Source organism: Marmota flaviventris, chromosome 12 (assembly GCF_047511675.1).
Source record: "Marmota flaviventris isolate mMarFla1 chromosome 12, mMarFla1.hap1, whole genome shotgun sequence".
In the NCBI taxonomy this organism is placed as follows: Eukaryota; Metazoa; Chordata; class Mammalia; order Rodentia; family Sciuridae; genus Marmota; species Marmota flaviventris.
In genome coordinates, this window is record NC_092509.1 from 60,667,996 (window position 1) to 60,693,165 (window position 25,170).

The window sequence follows — 25,170 nt, forward strand, 5'->3', positions numbered from 1 at the left end:
AGGAGGTAGGGACAACTTCCTTTTCCTTCCACAAGGGACGCTTGGCCACCAGCCCACAGGAGGGACACTGCTCAGAAACCACTTCTTGGAACTAGGGGCGGGGATGGGGGTAGAAGGAAGAAAGAGAAAGGGGGTTGAGGAGCAGGGAGGAAGAGAGGGAGGGAATGTGGGCAGAGCAGGGAAGCCAACCTGAGCAAACCGCAGCCGGAGGGAGTGTTCCCAAGGCCAAAATGCTGAGAAAGCCCAAGCCCGATCTGCGTGATGGTCGCTGTTCCTGGGGCCCCAGGCTCTCTCCCGGCACTGTCTGTCTATGTCTCACATTTGTGGGCCAGATGGGCTTGCTGCGGGGACACCCCCAGTGCCTGGATTATGGGCCTCCCTTTCGGCCTCCCCTGCACCTTGAGTTTTGCTCCGACTATGAGTCCTTTGGCTGCTGTGACCAGCGCAAGGACAACCGCATCGCCACTCGGTACTGGGACATCATGAACTATTTCGATCTGAAGGGCCATAAGCTGTGCGGAGGTTACATTAAAGACATCCTTTGCCAGGTAGGCCTGAGTGTAAACCCGAGGGGAAACGATGGAGCCAGCTTGGCAATGTGCCTTCCAACCCCAGCGGTAAAGGGTGCTGGACTGCTGGCAAGTCCTAGGGGGAGGGTGCTTTGGACACTCAGCCTTTTAGAGCTTACCTGTCTGCCAGGTGCCTTGCCGGACAGCTATGTGCTCTGTACACTGAGGCACAGGTGTGCTGAGTTTGGCTTGCACAAGTTCCTCAGAGATCTCCCTCTGGGGCATTTCCCCAGGAGCCAAAAGAATAAGAGAGGTATTTTTCATGGAGCTCTCAGAACCGATGCTGTCCATGTTCTCTCTGCAATGATCAGAGAGCTGGGCACAGCACACCTGTGACACTTCTGGAGTATGTGAGGGAGGGAAGCATTGGCATCTGCTGGGGTCCAGCCCTTGCTTAGCTGGGTGCTTTGTGCCAAGGGGGTCTCTGGTGTGATGGTAACGGTGGCAGAGATTATGGGGCTCTCTGTGGTGTACTGGCTGCCCAACACTCCAGAACTGGACTGAGAGAGCTTCAAGCTGCTGACAAGCGATGACTCAGAGTTTCTGCTTCTCCAGGCTCATCAGTAGCCAAAATCCACATTTCTGGGAGGCATCGCCTGAGTTGAGTTCAGCCTGGAAACCTGATGTGTACAGGCTGCACACAGACTTTATGGGAAGAGGGTGTTTAGGGGTGCAGGGAGAGAGCTGATGAAAGAAGTGGCTATGAGGAAGGTGTACTCTAACGATGTGACAAAAGTCCAGACAGGCCTTTTATCTGAGACCCTGCTGGGCATTCATGTCCCTTGCTGCTGCCACTATTCAGAAGTGCACTGGCCACCCCAACTCCCTGCATGCTGCAAAGAGAGATTATATGAGCCCCCCAGAGTCCAGGCAGGAATTACCACTGAGCCTGGTGCAGAAGTCATCCACTTGGGTGGCACTGCCCCAGGGCTGTACTCTTTCACCTAGAGCACCACCTCTTGTTGTTTCCTCTAGAATTAACTCTGGGATAGCCATGTGGTGTCAGAAGTTGGGCTTTTCTTTTTTGGACCAAGGATTGAACCCAGGGGCTCTTAACCACTGAGCCACATCCTCAGCCCTTTTTATTTTTTTATTTAGAGACATAGTCTTGCTAAATTCAGGGCCTCAATAAATTGCTGAAGCTGTCTTTGAACTTGCAATCCTCTTGCCTCAGCCTCCCCAGATGCTGGGATTGCAGGCGTGTGCATTGGCACCCTGCAGAAGCCTGGCTTTTATGAGCAGTACTCAGGTTGTTTATTTCTGAGAGCTCCCCTGGTGAAAATGTCTCTTCCTTCCAACTTCTCTCTTTGGTGATGTTTTAAAAAGTCACATGCAACATCTCTTTTGTTTCAGAGATTTGAGGAATAAGAGTAATTTCAGCCAAACAATTCGACTCATGTCTGTTAAAACTTACAAGGCACTCTTTCTTCCCCCAGACATGTAGTGTGTTCTTGGCAATGATTTTGTAGGTATTATGAGTTCCACCTTTACCAGAATCATTTGTCCAAGGTTAAACAGTCCTAGGGCACAAATCTAGACGTTCAGACTCCAGATCTTGTGACCCTGTGATCACATCACATTAAAGTATAGTAGCAACAGCATTGGTCAATTAATTGCTTTTCTGAACACCTGGAAGCGTGAGCTTCATTAGAGAATTTGTGCACTCGCTGCTGGTGCCCGGTGCCGAAAGCAGGACGTGGCATGCAGGAGAGACTCAATAGTTAAGGCGTGCAGTAGAGATGCTGCCTGGGCTTGGATTTTCTTACCCATGAACTGGAAAAATGTTTGTTTAGTTATAAGCAACTCTGCAAACTCTATAAACAGCTGCGTAAGAGTGTGCCATGCTGGTGGTGACATTTCCATCGTCCTTTCTGCCCTTTAGTATTTTGTTCTTATTTTTGTGTCCCTTCTCCCTTTATTCCACCTCCCAGAGTTGGATGGAGTCAGTGAGGTGACACTCAGGAGCAGGTCATTTTGCTTGTTGTTACTCTGATAATTATTCTCAGCTGACCCAGACAGTCCCAGGAGAGACACTGTGTGTGAAACTCTGGATTCTTTTTCTTTGCCCAATAAGCAAGAATTTGTTCTGCAATCTACAGTCCAGAGGAAAAAAGAGAAGACAGGGACACAACCATGCATAAAAAGTGCTGCTGCTCCCTTTGTGAAGTGTTGAGAGAGTGCAGGCAACTGAGTCAGCCCACAGGTGGGCTTGGGAGAGAGATTAGTAATCAGTGGGGTTTGGCTAATGGACTCTCCTTTACTCTGCCTCTCCAAATTCCACAGGTAATCTGTCTTTCTTACTTTCCAAGGCTCAGTTGACTCTCTTTCATCACCATTGGGAGCTGATTGTCCACAAAATTGTATTTTCACCTTAAAATTTCTGTAAATCTAGGGAAGACCAAGTAGCAGATACTTTTTTGGACACACTGTTCATATGTATTTGTGTAAAGAGTAGTCATATTGCCCAAACGTCACAATTCAAATACGTATAGTTCCCAGCGCAGTGCTTTGAACACATCAGACACAAATAGTTTTACAAATACCTGAAGAAATTACTAGACACCCAGTCTCTGGGAGTGGTACATCTAATGTCCATTTTGATCATTTACCTTTTAACTGCAAAATATTTCAAACATGGAGAACCAGAGAATGAAATAATGTCTCATGTCTCCAACACCCAGATTTAATAAATGTGAAACTTTTGCCAAATTGCTTAAGAACTGATAAAGAAAGAAAATCTTGCAGATATAGCATTTATAAGAAAGGAAAATTGAGATCTTTGATACCATTTTCTCTTTAAAATGTTTATCTAGTAACATCAAGTGTCAAGAACTAAGATGAAATGCTAAAAATAGTGAGTACAGAGTGTGTCCCCCTCCCCTATCTTTTTTTTTTTTTTTTTGGTACCAGGAATCAAACCCAGAGGTGCTGCATCACTGAGCCACATCCCCAGCCCGTTTTTATATTTTATTTAGAGACGGGGGTCTCACTGAGTTGCTGAGGGACTTGCTAAGTTGCTGAGGCTGGTTTTGAACTTGTGATTCTCCTGCCTCAGCCTCCTGAGCCACTTGGGATTACAGACAGGCACCACCACACCTGGCTCCCCTTTTCTTTCTGCCTTCCAGGAGCATTAATGGATAAAAAATGTTGGTCCAAGAAGTGATTTATTAGTAGTTGGTAATAAAAACTCCAGAATCTGGAATCCAGCCAGGGTAGTGGTGCACACCTGTAATTCCAGTAAGAAGCTGAGGCAGGAGGATCTCAAGTTTTGAGGCAGCCTGGGCAACTTAGTGAGACTTCGTCTCAAAAAAAAAAGGTTTATAGCTCAGTGTAGTGCACCCCTGGATTCAAATCCCCAGTACCACAAAACAAAACAAAATAAATCCCCTCCAGAGTCCGTTTTTTTTTGTTGTTGTTGTTGTTGTTTGTTTGTTTGTTTTTTGGTACCAGGCATTAAACCCAGGGGCACTTAACCACTGAGTCACATCTCCAGCCCTTTTATTTTTTTATTTTGAGACAGGGTCGCATTAAGTTGCTTAGGGAGGGCCTCACTAAATTGCTGAGGCTGGTTTTGAACTGGCAATCATCCTGCCTCAGTCTCCTGAGTCACTGGGATGACAGGCAGGCACCACTACTGCTGACAGAATCCTATTTTTTTTTCCCCTTGGCCATTTCTCTGCTTGCTCAAATTGAGACTGACCTTCAGCTGTCTTCCAGGAATGTTCGCCCTATGCAGCCCACCTCTACGATGCCGAGAACCCTCACACACCCCTCCGGAACCTTCCTGGGCTCTGCTTTGACTACTGCTCGGCATTCCATTCTGACTGTCACTCTGCCATCTCCCTCCTAACCAATGACCGAGGTCTCCGAGAGTCCCACAAAAAGGACGGTGCCCACTTCTGCCAACTCCTCAATCTTCCGGACAAGGATTACTGCTTCCCCAACGTCCTGAGGAATGACCATCTCAATCGCAACCTGGGGGTGATGGCCGAGGACCATCAGGGCTGCCTGCAGCTCTGCCTGGCCGAGGTGGCCAATGGGCTCAGGAACCCGGTCTCCATGGTGCACGCAGGGGACGGCACCCATCGCTTCTTTGTGGCCGAGCAGGTGGGAGTGGTGTGGGTGTATCTGCCTGACGGGAGTCGCCTGGAGCAACCTTTCCTGGATCTCAAGAGCATCGTACTGACCACTCCATGGATCGGGGATGAGAGGGGCTTCTTGGGATTGGCTTTTCACCCCAAATTCCGTCGCAACAGAAAGTTCTATATTTATTATTCATGCCTGGGCAAGAAGAAGGTAGAAAAGATCCGGATTAGTGAGATGAAGGTTTCTCAGGCTGATCCCAATAAAGCTGACCCCAAATCGGAGAGGTGAGATGGACTCATGCAAATGCACCTCTACTGTGTTCTGAAATAATGCGGATCAGCCCTTTGAAATGATAGAGGTGGAACCTTGCTGGTTTTAGAACACTAGCTTAAAATGTTAAAGGAATCGTCAATTAATGAGGACAGCCCAAGTTAGACTCTTTAGGCAAGGGTTTTTATGGGATGTGACAATCCGAATTAGAGCCTGACTTAGTTGTCTTTACAGAGGATAAGCAAGAACTAGCAGCCAGAGGGATTGAGAAGTGATTATAAAAAATACAGTGAGCGGTGGCACAGCAGCACACGCCTGTAATCCCAGCAGCTCAGGAGGCTGAGACAGGAGGATCGTGAGTTCAAAGCCAGCCTCAGCAATGGCGAGGTGCTAAGCAACTCAGTGAGACCCTGTCTCTAAATAAAATGCAAAATAGGGCTGGTGGTCTGTGGTGGAGTGCCCCTAAGTTCAATCACTGCTTCAATAATTACAGCTTCTAATTATTGTGTGGCCCTTAGATTCCAGGCCCTTTAGCTTGAATGTGGGATCTTGCAAGAAGCTATGGCATAAGGCCATAACACTAGTGATACAAGATCAGATGATCCCAGTTCTAGCTGACCCCAGTTCATGTTCTTTTCACTCTACCACCCTGCCCATTTCTCCTCTTCTTTCTACCTTGCCTCCTTTTCCACCACAGACAGATTGAAAGATTGGAGAAAGCATGAGGAATGGATAGATCCATCCCTGCTAACTTGCTCAAACAAAGAAATTGAAAGTTCATATAGAGCCAGAGACTAATAGGCAAGAGCTAGAAAGGGAGGGTTGTTCCCCTGACTGTGTCTCAGCTTGTGAAGTCATGGTCTTGAATAAAAATGATCCATGAAGGTGTTATAGAAGGAAAGAAGGATCATCTCAGAACCCCAAGCTACTTGCTTTGTGATTCCTGAAGCAGGTCTTGGCTGACTTTGCAGATCTTGGTGACTTGGACCAGTCTATTTGGGGTATCTCTAGAGGATGTAGCTTTAGCTGTGTCAAAGTGTGAAGTTTCTTTTTCTTTTCCAGGGTCATCTTGGAGATAGAAGAACCAGCCTCAAATCATAATGGTGGACAACTTCTTTTTGGTCTGGATGGCTACATGTACATATTCACTGGGGATGGAGGGCAGGCTGGGGATCCCTTTGGCAAATTTGGAAATGCTCAGAACAAGTAAGATGGATGGTAGCAAGGTCCCTGCCCCCTTAGAGTGAACCCTTGGTATAGTGTTTTTGTTGAGATGGAGTCAAACCCAGAATGCTTTCTGTAATATATAGTCCCATTTAGGCAAATGAGAGGAACATTTGGTTTTCTGTCCTATAAATAATATACATCATATACTTTGGTAGTTAATATTATGGATGCCTAGTGTAAGTCTCAGATACTATGTAAAGAAAAATCAGTATTTTAAATATATGTTAATAGGACACTATCCATGAAATCAATCATTCAATTAACTTTAATCCAATTATGTTACCAAGCTCAGTGTTTCAGGAGTGGTAGGCCCTGGGGACACTAAAAAGTTAATGTGCGTGGTGAGCTAATGTGGCCACGAGTGGTGGCGCATTCCTGTAATCCTAGCGGCTTAGGAGGCTGAGGCAGGAGGACTGAGAGTTCAAAGCCAGCCTCGGCAACTTAGTGAGACCTTAAGCAACTTAGTGCTACCCTGTCTCCAAATAAAATATGAAAAAGGGGATGTGGATGTGGCTCAGAGGTTTAAGTGCCCCCAGGTTCAATCCCTGGTAACCCCCCCCCTAAAAAAAAGCGAGCTAGTGCATATAGGGTGCTAACTGTGTGTCAGAGATGGTTCCAAATACGTAATGTGTATTTGAGAATTAAAATTTTAATAACCTTTGAGGTTAAGAAATTTTATCTATTTTGTTAATTGGTCTATCTTCAGCACACCCGTCACTCTGTAAATATTGTGGAATGAGTGAATCTCATGATGTGTAGGTATTATGAGAGCCATTTTACAGACAAGAAAACAGAGGCACAGAAGTCACACAGCAAGTAAGTGGCAGAACCAGAATTATAGCTTGAATGATCTAGTGCCAGAGTTCACTGATGCTCTGCTGCCTATAAAGGTCAGTGTTTCTTCTCTCCTTTGCACCCAGTCAACACTTGGCTCCCATTATTCCTAGTATTATAAATATTAAAATTAATAATAATAAAAGCTAACATTTATTGAATGCTATGATTCAGGAATTGCATTAAGTACTATATGCACAATAACTCATTGAACCCCAATCACACTGTTAAGTAATGTCACTCTCCTCTGCTTTACAATTGAGGACACCAAAACCCAGAGATCAAAGTCATTGACAAAGCCTCTTAAAAGTCTGTTCTAAGGCTGGATGCAGTGGCTAATGTCTGTAATCCCAACAGTTTGGGAGATTAAGGCAGAAGATTGCAAGTTTAAAGCCAGCCTTAGCAATGGTGAGACACTAAGCAACTCAGTGAGACCCTGTCTCTAAATAAAATACAAAATAGGGCTGGGGATGTGGCTCAGTGGTGCCCCTGAGTTCAATCCCTGGTATCCCCCACTCCAAAAAAGTCTCTGTTCTATTTACTGACCCCTTTGCTATCTGAAAAGTAATAAAACCAGCTTTAGGGCTGGGCCTGTAGCTCAGTGGCAGAGCACTTACCTCACATGTGTAAGGCACTGGATTCGATCCTCAGCACCACATAAAAATAAACAAATAAAATAAAGGCATTCTGTTCATCTACAACTATTTTTTAAAAATTTTTAAAAAAACCAGCTTTAAGAACAATTCATAGTATTAGAATTGTAGAGAAAAGTTCTCATCATTAAAATAAACAATTAAAGCTGCAACTTTTTCAGGATTACGTGGACCCTTTTTCTTAGTAGTTCTCCTTGAGTCAAAAATAGGGAAGTCTTAACATCCTGTATATATATATATATATATATATATATATATATATATATATATATATATTTTTTTTTTTTTTTTTTTAAGAGGTACTTATCCTTATGTGATTCCCAGCCATTTCCTGTCATCAGTCAATCAGCCCTCCTTGGTGGTTACCTCTGGTCTTGTGTCCATGCTTACCTGAGCCTGATTCTTGGCCTTCTGTCTTTCAGAAGTTCCCTGCTTGGGAAAGTGTTAAGGATCGATGTGAATGGGGCAGGCTCTGACAGCAAGCGCTACCAAGTGCCCTTGGACAATCCCTTTGTTTCTGAGCCAGGGGCCCACCCCGCCATCTACGCCTATGGGATCAGAAACATGTGGCGCTGTGCTGTGGACCGAGGGGACTCCATTACACGCCAGGGTCGAGGCCGGATGTTCTGTGGGGACGTGGGCCAGAACAGGTTTGAAGAAGTTGACCTCATTGTTAAAGGCGGGAACTATGGATGGAGGGCAAAGGAAGGGTTTGAGTGTTACGACAAAAATCTTTGTCACAATGCCTCTTTGGGTAAGTAAGAAGCTGTCTGGGTGCTTTCTTGAATGAGTTGAGTGGGTAGGAGGAGGAGTGGAGGAATAAAATCCTAATGTCCTGCAGGTCCTTAAAATCCTTACTTGTGTCCTTTGGGACTCTGCTTCCCTGAGTGGTTCTCCCGTTACTAGCCCTAGACACCTTAGTGGTGCTTGTTAAGAAGTGGATTTTTGCTGTTAACTCATCAGTCATTTTCCTATTATTCTGTCGCCCTGTCCTAGTCCTAGAAAAAAAGTAAGTTTGAAAGACCAGCTTTTGTTTTTTTGATTTCTTGAAGCTATTCTCTTTCTCTAAAACCAAACTCTTGCTCAGACCATAGGAACACTTGTTCTATTATGAAATGGAATGTTGCCCAATTCTAGGATAAAATAATAAAGCCAGTTAAGACTATTTTTTAAAAAAGTAGATTTTGAAGCTCTAGGTCAGACCTGATAGCTTTGCATCTTGGGTGGGGGAGTGGGATGGACTAAGAATCTGTATTTTAAATAAGTTACCCATTTGATGTTTGGGCAAATTATTTTCAGATCCACAAGCAGAGCAGAATTGGTGGCTGCATGTTTCTCTTTATTTCCCAAATGGTAACAGCCCAATGAAATGATATTCCACCTATACTCAAGGGAGAATATAATCCCTGAGCATCAATAATCAAGAAGTGTTTTAAAAACCACATCTGGATCAAAATTCCAGTGTGCTGAATCTATCACTGTTTCTTGGTCTTTTTGATTCTTTAAATTACAAAGCAGTCTTACAGATCCTCACAATACTTTTCATATTCTTAAACTTGACTACTACATCAACCTTGGGGAGAAATTTATGTGTCTGAATCTTCCACGACACAGCTTTATAGATGAGGGGAGGGTTGGGCTTAGATAACAGTCAATTGGGAAGCTCACAAATACTGTGGCTGGCCTGTTGAAAAAAAAATAAACACAATCCATTTGTCTACCTGTCCTACTGATGACTTGCACTGAATCAGGTAACTGCATTATAAAGCCTCTTTTTGGGGCTAGGGTTGTGGCTCAGTGGTAGAGCGCTTGCCTAGCATGTGTGAGGCACTGGGTTTGATTCTCAGCACCATCTATAAATAAATGAATAAAATAAAGGTCCATCAACATCTAAGAAAAAAAGCCCCCTCTTTCCTTTTAATTTTTGGTGATGAAACTTACTGTCTTTCCTTGTTCCTGGATAGATGACATTCTGCCAATCTATGCTTATGGCCACGCAGTGGGGAAGTCAGTCACTGGGGGCTATGTCTATCGTGGATGTGAATCTCCAAATCTCAATGGCCTCTATATCTTTGGAGACTTCATGAGTGGGTAAGAAGTGTTGATGTCGCTTTTGCCTTTTTTATTTGAACAATTTTATTGGGTGTAACTTACAAGACTGCTACCATATCCAGCTATTTTAATATTTTTGTCTGCTAATATTAATGCCTGTGTCAGTTGTGTGTCAATTTTAATTGATCTTTCTTTATTATGGGTTATATTTTCCTCCTCCTTTACTTGCATGGTAATTTTTTATTTAATACCAGAAAGTATTAATATAAGTTTGCAGGTGCTGCATATTTTTGTGTTCCTATAAATATTTTTTAGTTTTGTTCTGGGTCACAGTCAAGTTCCTCAATAATAGTTTGATCCTTTCTTGCTGTTAATATTTGACCAAAGTGGTGCTTTTTCTAGAGCTCTCAATTCCTTACTATTAAGGCAAACCTTCCTGAGGCTTTGCCAATGTCCTGTGAATGATGCATGCACCATTCCTGACCCGGAACGAGTATCAGACACTTTCCCTTCCAATTCTCTCCCTTGCTTCAGGTAGTCCCCTCTCGTGCCTGCTGTTGAGCCCACTGATGAGTATTTGAAGATCTCTGAAGATCATTCTCTGTGTAATTTTCTTCTCTCCATTTTCTGACCTGCAAACTTTTACTGCTTTGATCTTCCTGGACTCTTAGATCTATCTTTTCAACTCAGGGAGTCTACTGGGCTCTGCCTATGTATTCCCTCTCTGTGCTGGGAACTTTCTCAAGGAAGAATCTAGAACAATCTCAAGGCTCATCTCATCTGTTTTCTATCTCTCAGGGAAGACACACCTATGCTGCCTGATAGTCAATGTCTTTTTTTTTTTTTAGCATTTTTTTTTTTTTTAGTTGTAGATGGACACAATATCTTTATTTTATTTATTTATTTTTATGTGGTGCTGAGGATCGAACCCAGTGCATCACATGTGCTAGGCAAATGCTCTACTACTGAGCCCCAGCCCGAGCCCCAGCCCTTGTCAATGTCTTTTAAACCACTCTTATTCTATTTTGTACAGGTTTTGACTCATTAAGGTGGGATGGTAAATCTAGTCCCCATTACTTCATCTTATTTAGGAAAGATGTAGTTATTTTCATGCTTCAATTCTTAGTTGTAGAGATGATATAGTTACTAATTGGTTAGTCCTTCATCATTACTTATTAGATCGTTGGAACTTCATTTATCTTTATCCATCCCAAAACACATAACCCCTTCACATATCACTTTTTGATATGCAGTGTTTTTTTTTTTTTTTTTTTGGTACTGAGTATTGAACCAAGTGAGCTTAACCACTAAACCACATCCATAGCCCTTTTTTTATATGTTATTTAGAGACAAGAGTCTCACTGAGTTGCTAAAGGCTAGCTTTGAACTCTCGATTCTCCTGCTTCTGCTTCCTGATCTGCTGGGATTACAGGGATGTGCCACCACACTTGGATGATATGCAGTGATTCTTTTTTAAAAAATATATTTTTTTAGTTGTTGATAGACTTTATTTTATTTATTCATATGTGGTGCTGAGAATCTAACCCAATGCCTCACACATGCCAGGCAAGTGTGTTACCGCTGAGCCACAGCCCCAGCCCTGCAGTGATTCTTAATTGAAGTATATGTCTCAGAATCACCTGGTGTTGGGCAGCTTGGTCTTTATAAAACTGTTCAGGCAATTCACTGAGCACCCTGGGCTTACCCAGCTTCCTTTTCTTCTTCAGATAGATGCTAGAGATATATGGAGCATCTACTTGCTTCTGTATAGATAATAATAATAATAATAATAATAATAATAATAATAATAATAAAACAACAGCTAGTTGAGTTTTTCTTTTTTTATTGGTGAATTATGATTATGAATAATATTGAAATTCATTGTGACATATTCATACATGCATATAACTTAATAATAACAGCTGGTAGTTTTTGAGTCCTTTCTATGTGTCACAACATTGTTGAGATCTTTACATAGCTTATTTTACTTAATGTTTGCAGTTTTCTACATGGTAAACTATATTATCATTACCCTCTTTTTATATATTTTTTGGGTATTTTGGATTGAACTTAGGGGCACTTTACTGCTGATCTACATCCCCAGCCCTTTAAAAAAATTTTTTTTTAGTTGTTGATAGATCTTTATTTTATTCATTCAATTATATATGGTGCTGATAATCAAACCCAGTGCCTCACACCCCAAGCCCCAGCCCTTTTTATTTTTATTTTTTAATTTTGAGACAAGTTGTCAACTAAATTGCCTAGAGCCTCAATAATTTGCAGAGGCTGGCCTAAAACTTGCAATTCATCTGCCTCCGCCTCCCCATTCACTGGGATTACAGATGTGCACTACTGTGCCTGGTTCACTTTATAATTTTTTTTTCATTATATAGATTAGGAAACTGAGGTTTAGAGATGTTGGACAACTAGCCGAAGGTCATAGAACCAATAAAAAATGAGTTTTTTTTAAGATGGACACAATATTTTTATTTTGTTTATTTTTATGTGGTGCAGAAGATCGAACCCAGTGCCCCACATGTGCAAGGCAACTGCTCTGCCACTGAGCCACAACCCCAGCCCAAGATGAGTCTTTTGCAGTGGTGCAGTCTTCTCAGGGCATTAAACTTATAATAGAAAATGTGCTTCCCCATGGAGGATAAGTGGGTCTGAAGTATCACTGAAGCAGCTTTTTGGTTCTTCTTTGAGGGAGGCTTGTTATTGATCTCTTTGTGGGAGACCTAGCCTTGGCACTCAATGATTGCTGATTCTAGGTGGAAAAACATCCTGCAGAGTGGAAATATGGATTCCTAAAATACAAGGTTTTATTTTTCATCTAGTCGACTTATGGCTTTGCAGGAAGATAGAAAAACCCAGAAATGGAAGAAGAGAGACATTTGCCTGGGGAGCACCTCGTCTTGTGCTTTCCCAGGGTTGATCAGCACCTATAGCAAGTTCATCATCTCCTTTGCTGAAGATGAAGCAGGTAATCCATGTGCAGAGCAGTTTGATGTCTGCTTACTTTACTTGGATAATCACAAGTATCAACTGAACATTTATTATTGTTGTCATTATTTATACAGTAAATACTGCTTCTACTATTATTATCATTTAATCATCTCTTTTAACATACTGGGTACTCTTCAAAACACTTCATGTTTTCCACCTTAACTGGTAACAACAACACCTCTGTGACGTAATTATTAGGTTCATTTCACCAACAAATAAACAGGCTCAGGCTAGGGGTGATGCTCAGTGGTAAAATGGCCTATCATATGTAAGGTCATGGGTTCAATTCCCAGTACTGCAAACAAACAAACCAACAAATAAATAGGCTGCTGTGCCAGCCTACTTGTCTTGTTTGACCTGCACATCTCATTATGAGGGGCATATCAAGTATGCATTTTGGTCTTTTTGATCCTTTGACTATGAAGAGATTCACAAATGGTTCCCTCTTTTTTTTTTTTTTGCAGTGCTGGGGATTGAACCCAGGGCTTTGTGCATTCGAGGCAAGCACTCTACAAACTGAGCTATATCTCCAGCCCCTCCCTCTTTATTCTTAATCACAGTTACAGGGCCATGTGCAGGCCAGGGGGCCAGACTAAAGGGATTGTGAACGCTTACCCTCCTGGGATGGCCTAGCAGAAGGGACCTCTTATGATTGGCTCACCAGTTGGCCTGACCCTGCCAAGAATTTGTGAGTAAGGGAGAATTTATTTCCTGAGAAATCTGAAGAAAGAGTAGACAACTAGGTAGATAGGAAGTGGCTAGGTACATGATAATGGCATCATTGAAGCTAGGCATGGGCTCACATAGGAGAGGGGAGAAGAGACACTCAGCTCTAAAAATTTTCCAAGACTTTTATAATTAGAGAACTGACTTTTAATTTTAGCTTCACATTATGTTTCATTTTGAGAGATTACACTTCCAAATTTTAAATAAATTCTGTTTTTTTTTTTTATACAGGTGTGTATAGTGATCTTTTTAGTATTTGGCACTGGATCTAGACATGCTTAGAGGCAAAGAAGATAATAAAGTTCTCTTTTAGAGTCTCTTCCAGTCCTGGGATTCTCTGTAGGTGGACATCAGAGCCTTGAAGAGTTCCTGAGTGTTTGGTTTCTTTCCACTCTGAGCCACGGGGTGGCTGTACAGGATCTTTACTTGAGTAGAATTTATAAAGAGATCTGTTAGCTCCTGGATTCTTTCCTCTCAGCTAGCAGATGAGTAGATAGATAGTTTGAGATGAAGGTTTTATAGAAGTAGAAGGCATTTTGGAAAGTTCAAGCCTTTTTAACAGAAAAACACCAGTGTGAGTTCCAAATTAGAGGTACAAACATACAAGAAAGGAGAGGATCGACAGGCAGGCAGGAGGATGGAAAGTGGGTGGTTGTGGATGAGCCCCCTGGAGGGTGGAGCCCCAGAGGCAGGGCCGCCCAGGAACACTGGGCAGCCATCTTCTGTGACTATTTTACAGGAGGCCACAGACCCCTCGGTTTGGTGGTTTGGTTTGTTGAGCCTGCAGGCGACTCAGGAGAAAGCAGGTAGTTTTGGAAAACCAGTCAGTACATCTGGTAAACAAAACTAAGTGTCCTTGGCTGAATTCTAGGAAGTGGACTTGCCAGGTATTTGCCCAAGGGCAGCCCTGAAGCCAGTGAGAATCTTCCCCAGGCAAATAAATTTCTCCCAGAGCTGGTGGGTTTTTTTGTTGTTGCATAAATGAATTTGTATTTTTTGCTTTTAGCATATTCTTTCCACTTGGAGACTTTTTAAAAACCCTTTTTTTAAAATTTTCATTATTTTATGTTATCAGTCACCAGCATTAGGTGAATTATTTTTTAGTGGAACCAGAACTCTCCCTCAACTAATGCCACAGTTTACTTACTGAGCTCAGAATTGACAGCTGATATAAATAAATAATTGCTGAGTGAATGGCTGGTGTGGGACCACCCCTTGCCGTTTTGATTGATTGGATTTCTGAATGTCAGTCACCTAAGCTCATTTCCAAGAGGGCTGGCCAAAGTAATGATGTTTGCAGTAAATTCATATTGCATGTATTTTGTTTCAAATGATATATGGTAGTTTTTTCTCCTTAAAATAGATTCTAAATTGCTAGAGGTGTTGAACAATTTTTCATATATTTGTTGATCGATTATATTTCTTCTTCTGTGAAGGGTCTGTTCTGTTCCTTAGCCCATTTATTGATTGGGTTATTTGTATATTTTTTTTTGATGTTAAGTTTATTGAGTTCTTTATATATCCTAGAGATAAATGCTTTATTGGAGGTGCATGTGGTAAAGGTTTTCTTCCATTCTGTAGGTTCTCTCTTCAAGTTATGGATTGTTTCTTTTGCTGAGAAGAAGCTTTTTAGTTTTAATCCAATCCCATTTATTGATTCTTGATTTCACTTCTTGTGCTATAGGGGTCTTGTTAAGGAAGTGAGATCCTAGCCAGCATGGTGAAGATTTGGGTCTACTTTTTCTTTTAGTAGGTAGAGTCTCAATTCTAGTGCCTAAGTCTTTAATCTACTTTGGATTGAGTTTTGTGCAGGGCAAGAGATAGAGGTTAAATTTCATTTTGTTACACGTGGCTTTCTAGTTTTCCTAGCACCATTTGTTAATTGGCTGTCTTTTTCTCCAGTAAATGTTTTTGGCACCATTGTCTAGTATGAGACAGCTGTATTTGTGTGGGTTTGCCTTTGTGTCTTCTATTTTGTTTTGCTGGGTTGCTCGCGACTAAAACACTCAGGGGTCACTCCAGGGGAACTGGGCTGCACGAAATAACCACACAAGAGACAGAAATACCTTTCTCTTTGGGGTGCTGTGATAGCTCTTCTGACCTTAAGGGTCTGCAGAAAGAGAGAGACAGAGCCCACATGTGTTGACCCCTTTTATTGAGGAGAAGGTATTCAAATGAGGCAAGGGGTTAGGTTTCAAGGGGCTGAGTCTAGCTTCATGATGTTGTTGTCAGCAGGTTGTCTGACATCTAGGAAGGCCACACCAAGGGCACAGTAAGAGAAGGGGACACACAAATAGTGTTTCCATGGAACATTCTATCCCAAACAGGGCAAGGGGTAATATCACAAAGGAACAGGTGAGCATAGCTCCACCCATGGGGATGTAGGAAGGCACACCCATGCACGAAGACACAGTCCCTTGCACCCTAAAGATTGGGGCTATCTTCTTGGTTACCTAGGCAACCAGATCATAGAGTGACCAACGAAATGATGATGCCACACCAATCAGAAGGGGAGACAGACGCACTCACGTGCTAGTCGGCCTCCCACACTTTTCACTGGCCTATGTGTCTATTTTGGTGTCAAAACCATGCTGTTTTTGTTACTATAGCTCTATAGTATAGTTTAAGGTCTGGTCTTGTGATGCTTCCTGCTTTACTTTTCTTGCCAAGGATTGCTTTGGCTATTCTGGGTCTCTTATTTTTCCAAATGAATTTCATGATTGCTTTTCCTATTTCTATGAAGAATTCATTGAGATTTTAATAGGAATTGTGTTGAATCTGTATAATGCTTTTGAAAGTATGGTCATTTTGACAATATTAATTCTGCCTATCCAGGAGCATGGGCAGACTTTCCATCTTCTAAGGTCTTCTTCAATTTCTTTCTTTAATTTTATGTAGTTTTCATTGTAGAGGTCTTTTACCTCTTATTAGATTGGTTCCCAAGTATTTTATTTTAGTTTTTGAGGCTATTTTGAATGGGGTAGTTTTCCTAATTTTTCTTTTAGTGGATTCATCACTGATGTATAAGAACACGTTTGATTTATGGGTGTTGATTTTTATATCCTGCTACTTTGCTGAATTCATTTATTCATTTTAGAAGTTTCCTGGTGGAATTTTTTGGTTCTTCTAAATATAGAATCATGTCATCAGCAAATAATGATAGTTTGAGTTTTTCTTTACCTATTTGTATCCGTTTAATTTCTTTCTTCTGTCTAATTGCTCTGGCTAGAGCAATTAGAGGACAATATTGAATAAAAGTGGTGAAAGAGGGCATCCTTGTCTTATTCCAGAAGAGTACAATCAATCAACAAATATATGAAAAAATGTTCAACATCTCTAGCAATTACAGAAATGCAAATCAAAACTACTCTAACATTTTATCTCACTCCAGTCAGTATGGCAATCATCAAGCAACAACAAATGTTGGCGAGGATGTTGGGGGAAAAAGGAACACTCACACATTGCTGGTGGGACTGCAAATTGGTGCAAACACTATGGAAATCAGTAGGGAGATTCCTTAGAAAACTTGGAATGGACCCATCATTTGACTGAGCTATCCCACTCCTCAGTTTATACCCAAAAGACTTAAAATCAGCATACTACAGTGATGTGGATAAATCAATGTTTATAGCAGCTCAATTCACAATAGCTAAACTATAGAACCAACCTAAGTGCCCTTCAATAGATGAATGGATAAAGAAAATGTGATATGTATGTGTGTGTGTGTGTGTGTGTGTGTGTGTGTGTGTGTTATAGAATATTACTCAGCTTTAAAGAAGAATGAAATTATGGCATTTGCTGGTAAATGAATGGAGCTGGAGAATATCTTGCTAAGTGAAATAAGCCAATCCCCCCAAATCAAAGGCTGAATGATTTCTCTGATATGTGGATGCTAATTCATAATGGGGGGAGGCTGTGGAAGAATTGAGTTACTTTTGATTAGGTAGAGGTGAGTGAAGGGAGGGGAGAGGATATGGTGATAGGAAGGATAATAGAGTGAAACAAACATTATTATGTTATATACATGTATGATTGCATGACTGATGTGATTCTTCTACAACATGTACAATCAGAAAAATGAGAAATTATATTTAGGTATGATATACTAAAATGCATAAGTGCATTCTGCTGTCATGTGTAACTAGTTAAAACAAATAAAAAATTAGAAAAATAGATACTAAAAATATCAATTGGAAACTACAGTTAAAATTCACCTCTGTTGGGCTGGGATTTGCTTCTAGAGTGCAAGGCCCTAGGTTTGATCCCTAGAAAAATAAGAAAAAACATAAATAAAATGAAGAAAATTCCCTCTAGTTTTGTTTCCCCTTAACTATACATGGGAAGTCTACGGCAAGTTGAAGATGTATAATTTACACTGATGGTAGTTATGTGAAGGGAATATGCAGCAGGACAGGGTTTCCGATTCTCCTTTGAGACCAGGAAGTCTTTGTATGGTTTGGAGGGACTCCTGTTGGAGAATGACCCAGATTACATGTGGACTTAAGAAATAGAGAAATAAGAAAGTAATGCTTTCTATTTATTATCAGATTATCAGACACTTCCTAATTGAATGCCTCACAATTGTGATCACCATTTTATGAATGAATAACTATCTGGAGGTTTATTCAGATTAGGAGGTCACCCAGGCTAACAAGCTGGTAACCAGTGTCATCAGAATCCACAAAATTCACACCCAGATCTATCTAACTGTGGGGCTCATCTGTACTGTCCCTCACAGATAACTACAAAGTCAGGTGGAATAAGGTAGGTATTGTGGGAATGGAATTGATAATGTTTTCTGAAATTTAAACAGAAGGATATAGGGAGAAGTGGGGCACTTTCTAAGTGATATATGAGAAGGTGAATGGAGGTGATTTTTTTTTTTTTTTTTTTGGTACTGGGGATTGAACTCATGGGCACTCAACCACTGAGTCACATCTCCAGCCCTATTTTGTATTTTACTTAGAGTCTCACTGAGTTGCTAAGTGCCTCAACATTACTGAGGCTGGCTTTGAACTCTTGATACTCTTGTCTCAGCCTCCTGAGCAGCTGGGATTACAGGCGTGCGCCACTGCGCCTGGCATGGAGGTGATTTTTGGAGGGCAATGAGAAGAGCCAGAGGAAAGGCTGAAGAGTAGGGAAGGTCACGAGGAAATAAATGGCTCAGGGAGTGAAGGAAGGGGGTGGGGGTAGGGGGACAAGAGATTGAGGCTGAGGGGAAACAAAACAGAAGACAAGCAACCAATAATGGTCCTTGGTCTATGGATGGTGGATTTCCAAGTCTCAGAGAATCTTATCAGTATGGAGGGCTGGGTCAGGGGGAAATGGAGATTCACTGAGGTGAAGTTTCACAGTGCAAAGAGATGATAAAGGAGAAGGCTGTCTGGTTCTGATGGACCACCCTCTGAGCTGGTCTTTGTGTGTGTTTGTGTGTGTGTTTGTTTTACTGTGGATTTAACCCAAGGGCATCCTTTCACTACATCCCCAGTTCTTTCTATTTTTTGTTTTGAGAAAGGATCATTCTAGGTTGCTGAGACTGACCTTGAACTTGTGGTCTTCCTGCCTCAGCCTTCTTAATTGCTGGTATTACAGGTGTGTGCTGCCCAGTTGGGCTCTGAGCTGGTCTTAGGATTCAAAGGTGGATTTAATCCTCAAGGAGCTCACAGTCCAGTGAAGGCTGAATCAGGATTACAGAGTTCCTTCCGTTCTTGGGGCTCACTGCATTTGAGGACCATTACCTCATTTCATTTTCTGTGCATTCATCCCTGTTTCAGCCCTGCTGATGACCTGTTATTGCTTGTCTACTCAGGGGAGCTGTATTTCCTGGCCACCTCTTACCCAAGTGCCTATGCGCCACATGGATCTATTTACAAATTTGTTGATCCTTCAAGGTAAGATTTGGTGTCATTTCTTCTCAGGCACATTTTTATTAACCCCTTTCTCCATGGCAGTGACCTAAAAACAGTGTTTACTTCCCAAGAATTACCAAAAATGATCACAAAGTACATCTATGCCCTAGAAGAGAGTAGTTTGGGCAAACAAGTGTGTAGGACAATGTGTCCCTAGGAATTATGGGCTCCTTGGGAAATGGTCTTGTTGCAGTTGGAAACCAGGACCTTGAGCCATTACATGGTGACTGGTCTATCCCTGTGGCGCCTATTTTTTAAAAGATAGTCTTCTGGAGATTTCTGTCTGGAGGCAATATGACAACAGGAATACACCCCCAACCACCTGAGCAACTATTGCTGCCCTGTCTCCTGGACTTGGTTGAGGTCTCAAGGTATTTGGCCAATACCTTCAGCAGTCAGCTTTCTTTCTATTTCCATCTGACCTTCTCTGGAATCAGTGGTAGTATCTGATCACTTGGTGGATTCTTTTTTTTTTTTTGTTTACTGCTGTTGCTTTGCCCACTTCTCTCAGAGACTAACCATCTTCCAGCAGAACGGGTCAGAGCCACAATCCAGTTTCTCATTGGTGAAGTTGTTGAGTCTGGTCAGTGTTTCTGCTCCTGTAGGGTGAGGCAGTATGTCCACGCTGAGCAGTCTGGGCAGTGCACTGCAATTATCTCAGGATTCTTGCTCAAAGCAGGATCGTCTACCCAGGAATTAATCACCTGACAGATAGACTTGTAACATGACCTTCTGAGGCTCCAGTCTCCCAGATGTGACTGGTGTTCAGTAGCCATTAGGCCTATGTGCAGCTTCTATTTAACTGGGCTCTGGGGTTGTGTGTTCCCAGAAGTTCCTAGAAGAGGCTCAGTCCCCTATGTTGTGCCTGTGGGGCTCTGCTGAGAATGGAGAGCAAGTGCCAAGAGGTGAACTTGGTACTGGAGTGTCTCTGCTTCTGTGCATACATCCCCTGTACTCAGGGGAGGGAGAGAGTGCTCATGTGAGTTGATAATGCCTGGGGTGGAGGGTTCTGGTCTTTCCACACAAAGGTTTCCTGTGTGAATCACTTTTTCTTTCCTTTGGTAGTTTCCTTATTTGGTTTGGAGGTAATTCAGCTCTTACAGAAGAGCAGCTGTAAGAGGCCAGACAGAAGGTAGTAGTAAGGCCTCTCCCACCACCGAAGACATCTCCTCACTCATTCGCCTTTTTCCGCAGTGGCATTTATTGAGTTATTACAGTGTGGTGGGCTACCCTCAGTGCTGTGCATGCACGTTCTCCTGGAATGGTGGCAGCATCCCAGTGAAGCAGGTTAACGGCTCAGTCTAGGCCTAAGGAAACCTAAGCCTAGGCAAGTTAAATCACTCCCTTAAGGTGGCTAGGAAGACGGGGCTCAAGATAGGAACTCAGTTCTCCTTTGGGATCAGTTATTTCAGCTCTGCTTACTTGGCTCAGTCATCATTACATTGAATCACACAGACTTCTAAAGCTGCAGTGGGCCAGACTCAGCTCTGCTTGCTCGTTCAGCCTGTCTTTGCACTTCGTGCACCTGTCCCGGCATTCGGGGTGGCATGGATGGATTTCTGTATCCTTTGCTTCTTTCTGACTTTTCCTCCTGCCCTTCCTTTAGAGGTAGCCAAATACCGTGCTTGAGAACAAGGACCCTAGAGCCTTGTTTTGAATCTTGGCTTTGCCTTTGACTAATCTTGACCTTGAGCCTGATTCTTAGCCTTTTAAGTAGCTGGGTGCCGTGGCGCATGCCTGTAATCCCCCAAATTTGGGAGGCCTAGGCAGGAGAATTGCAAGTTCAAAGCCAGCCTCAGCAACTTAGCAAGGCTGTATGCAACTTGGCAAGACCCTGCCTCAAAGTAAAAAATAAAAAAAGGGGTGGGGATGTGGTTCAGTGGTTAAGCACCCTTGGGCTCAATCCCTGGGAACAAAAATAAATCAAAACTAAATAAATAGGGCTAATGATAGTACCTATCTTACAGGGTTATTATGAGCATCCAGTGAGTTAATATTTATTAAATATTTAGAATAGTGCCTAAGTGCTACAGAAATACTTCCTAAATAATTCAAATTACTCCCCCCCCCCCTCCGCCACCTGGGGTAAGGATGATGCTAGCAAAAGGGAGATTTGGAGTCAGATAGAGAAAAAGTGGGGATTGCTGGGGGCGGGGGAGTCTCAGCTCTGCTCTGCATAATGGGAGTTCTCACATTGCCCAAAGTCCATTCTATTTCAGAAGATGCACCCAGGGATGAGCAGTTTAAGAAGGAGTGTGCTGCTGGACAGAGAGGCTTGCATTACATAGGGCTCTGCCATGCATTTTGGGAGGGATTTTCCTTAAAGGGGAACCACCACCACCACCATCATCTGGTGAACACATGTCCTGTGCTAGGCCTTGCTCCTAGTGCCTTTTTTTTTTTTAAAAAAAAATCTCATTCTTTGTTAATCACTTATAGTACACCAGGCACACAGCTCTTATTTAATCTTTGCCATATCCATGTGAGATGAGTAGTATTTTATAGTTTGCATTTTATAGGTGAGAAATTAGCAAGGCTGATCACCAGGATGTGAACCTGATTCTGTCTGTCCCCAGGTCCATATTCCTAACCCCACACTGCACTGTCTCCCAGGTCCCAAGCCCTGTGATGCCCATGCCTTTCTCCTCTCCCTCTGAGCCTGTGGGGTATTCCTATTCCTTCTACCCAATCCCTGGGATAATAGAAGGATGACTCCAATTCATGCCAACATATGCTTTCCTGTGACCTTGATCTCCTGGTTGCATCTTTACAGTTTGCTGTCCTTACCCTTTCTGTCTGTGTTTTTAGGCGAGCACCCCCAGGCAAGTGCAAATATAAGCCATTGCCGGTGAAGATCACCAGTAAGCGAATCCAATTCAGGCCACTTGCTGGTGAGTTCCTCTTTGAGTCTTAGGTATCAATCTTGACCTTGAGCTGCAGGAAGAGCCCTCAGCAAAGACACTATAACAACAGGGTGGAGGGACTTGGTTTCTCTAAGAGGATTGTCACTTGTTGCTCAGTCTGTATATCCCTTCGAAAAATCAGAATGGGAGAGACACCTGCCTCTACTGTGACTAATTGCCCTCTAGTCATTCATTTGGTTTTTTCTTTCATTTATTTATATGGCCATATATTCATTCATCCAGCATCAGTTATTTAGTGCTTACTTTGTGATGGGCACTGTGATAATCCCTGGAGATACAGTAATGGACCTATAGGATGTCAGAGTCAAGTGGGAGGAGGGATGGCACATAAGTAAATATAGCCCTGAGGTTCCCTTATATAAGTCCAGGGCACTGAGAAGGTACCCTAGTTAACTTGAGGAATTCTTCCTCCAGACAAAGTGGGTAGACAGGAAAGACTTACAGAAGATGGATACCATCTTAAGGGAAATATTCCAGAGCCATATATCTCTGGAGTGACCCTATCAAAAAAGGAGGATATGTAGATCAAGGCCATTGAAGGGAATTTTTGTATTCACAGGGGTTTGGAGGGCTGAGGAAGGAGGATTGCAAGTTGGAGGTCAGCCTCAGCAACTTAGTGAGAATTTGTCTCAAAATAAAAATAAAAATGGGTTGGGGATGCAGTTCAGTGGGAGACCAGCCCTGGATTAAATCCCCAATACTACAAAAAACATTAATAAAAAGAATTAGGGTTAAAGAATCTTTATGCAAGCCAGGTATGGAGGTGTGTACCTGTAATTCTAGCTACTCAGGAGGCTGTGGCAGGAGGATTGCGTGGGCCTGGAAATTCAAGGCCAGCCTGGGTAACATAGTGATACCCTTTCTCTTAAAAAAAAAAAAAAAAGTTAATTAAAAAATCTTCATGCAGTTGTAAGTTTTCTGGTTGGTGCTTCTTTTATAGTTATTTTTAGGATTTAGATTTCTCACTCAATAAATGCTTGTCTCCCAGTGACAGTCTTAGACTTGCTAAAGGAGCAGTCGGAGAAAGCTGCTAGACAATCATCCAATGCCACATTAGCTTCTAGCTCACACCAGGCTTCATCTCAGAGAGGCTTCTCCAAGAAGCCTGTTTCTCCCACAAGCAGTAAGAAGACGTCACGAAGGCCTGGTGCAAAGAAGAAAGCCAGAGTGTGGTCCCCAGGCCCCCAGGGGAAGAGGAAGAAGAACCCGCAAACCCACCGTGGTGGGATAAAGCCATCGGCAAAGCAGAGGCCATCAGGCAGAAGTCTCCCTTGATGCTGTGGTCAAGGTAGCTGATAGAGACTCGAGAGAGGACCACCCAGGGAGCCAAGTGGAAAACTGCTGCTGAATGTGGGCCTTAGAAGTCTGGGAAGTCTGTGTGGATTTGGGGGCAGGGCCCATGTGATTTTTTTCTCCCTGGGAAATCTCACCATCAACTGAATGAAGGACTGCACCTTGCCCGTATGTAGTGCTTCTAATAAGAGAACGTATCCCACCTCACCTGGACTATCCATGCACCAGTCTGTCAACCTGCTTGCAATCCCACTGGACGGCCCAATCTTATCTTGTTAATGCCTTCAACCTGAGATAATAAATCAATATTTACTTAAACTAACATACGTCCTTTGATCTCCTGGATATTTGTTTGGCATTAGGAAATCTAGCATGCCTCACCAGGCTTGGCCAAGAATCATACTGTGTTCTCCTCTCACATCCAGGGATCAGGAGAAGGCCTATTAGTGACAGGCTTCTCAGGAAAGCCCCTCTAACTGGTGTTCTCCTTTCCCCAAGGCCGAACTGGTTAAAAGTAGACTGACTTCTAAACATCCAGCCCCTCCTGTTTGACCTTAGTGAAGGGCACAATAAACATACTACATTCTACCATTCTACCTGAATACTTCTTATGTGCCAGATTTATATATTTCATCTTGAAATCCCCACACCTTGCTTCTTATGTGTTGCCATGGACCTCTGTTGAAGAGGAGGAAGGTGCGGCTTACCTGACCTGACCTGACCATGGTGAGGAGGGAACAGAAAACAAATTGATTACAGTTGGACTTGAACCAACTGCTGTGTATCTGCCTCCCTGGAGGGCCTTCAATGAAGGGGTTGTGTTTTGCATGTGGTGCTGAGGATCGAACCCGGGCCGCACGCATGCCAGGCAATTGCGCTACCGCTTGAGCCACATCCCCAGCCCAAGGCCAGTCAATGAAGGGGTTGTGGCTTTTGAATGAAGTACTGGAGAAATTAAGAACTTAAGAGAGGGCCAGGCTTGGTGGCACAAGCCTGTATTGAGGCACGAGGATCATAAGTTTGAGGCCTTATGCACTTACGATGTAGCAAGGCCTTAAACAACTTTGAGAGATCCTGTCTCAAAATAAGGGGCTGGTGATGTGACTATGTGTTAAAGTACCTCTGGGTTCAATTCCCAGTACCAGGAAAAAAAAAAAAAAAAGAAAATCTCTATGGGGGTAGCAAAGTCAAAATGTATTCAGCTTTCAGCTTTCGTGTAGCCTAGTCTAGGGTGTTGAAAAGTTCAGAAAGTCAAAACACACATATATGCAGGTGCTTGCTCTTTTCAGAGACCAGTATGGGGAGGAACAAGAGGAGACATCTTGGTTGCAGGCAGGTAGAATTAGAATGCTTCAAAGATCTCCTTTTTAATAATTCTGTTTCTTTGATGGAAGATCTGGTATTAAGGTATTTGAGAATCTGAAATGACTTTTCAAAAAAGCATTTGGTGTTAGTGAAGTTCTGACACATTTTCCATAATTATGGATAATTTTTTGGCACCACTATGTCCTATTTTCCTTAGGCACTCAGAACACATCACCTCCACAGCATTCCTAGCAGTAGATTGCCCAACCACAGAAGAGCAAAATAACCAACAAAATATGAATGTGTTGAGTGTGTT

The 25,170-nt window shown here is 42.6% G+C and overlaps 1 protein-coding gene across 1 annotated transcript; it reads left to right on the forward strand.

Annotated features, from left to right (window-relative positions):
- Positions 1–230: 230 nt before the first annotated feature.
- On the forward strand, positions 231–23,769 carry Hhipl2 (HHIP like 2). Its single transcript, XM_027934840.2, has 9 exons — positions 231–548; positions 4,287–4,939; positions 5,988–6,131; positions 8,062–8,393; positions 9,604–9,730; positions 12,529–12,674; positions 19,233–19,314; positions 22,141–22,223; positions 23,245–23,769. Exons 1-9 carry the CDS (start codon positions 231–233, stop codon positions 23,529–23,531), a joined length of 2,172 nt encoding a protein of 723 aa, XP_027790641.2. The 3' UTR covers positions 23,532–23,769.
- The last annotated feature ends 1,401 nt before the right edge of the window (positions 23,770–25,170 follow it).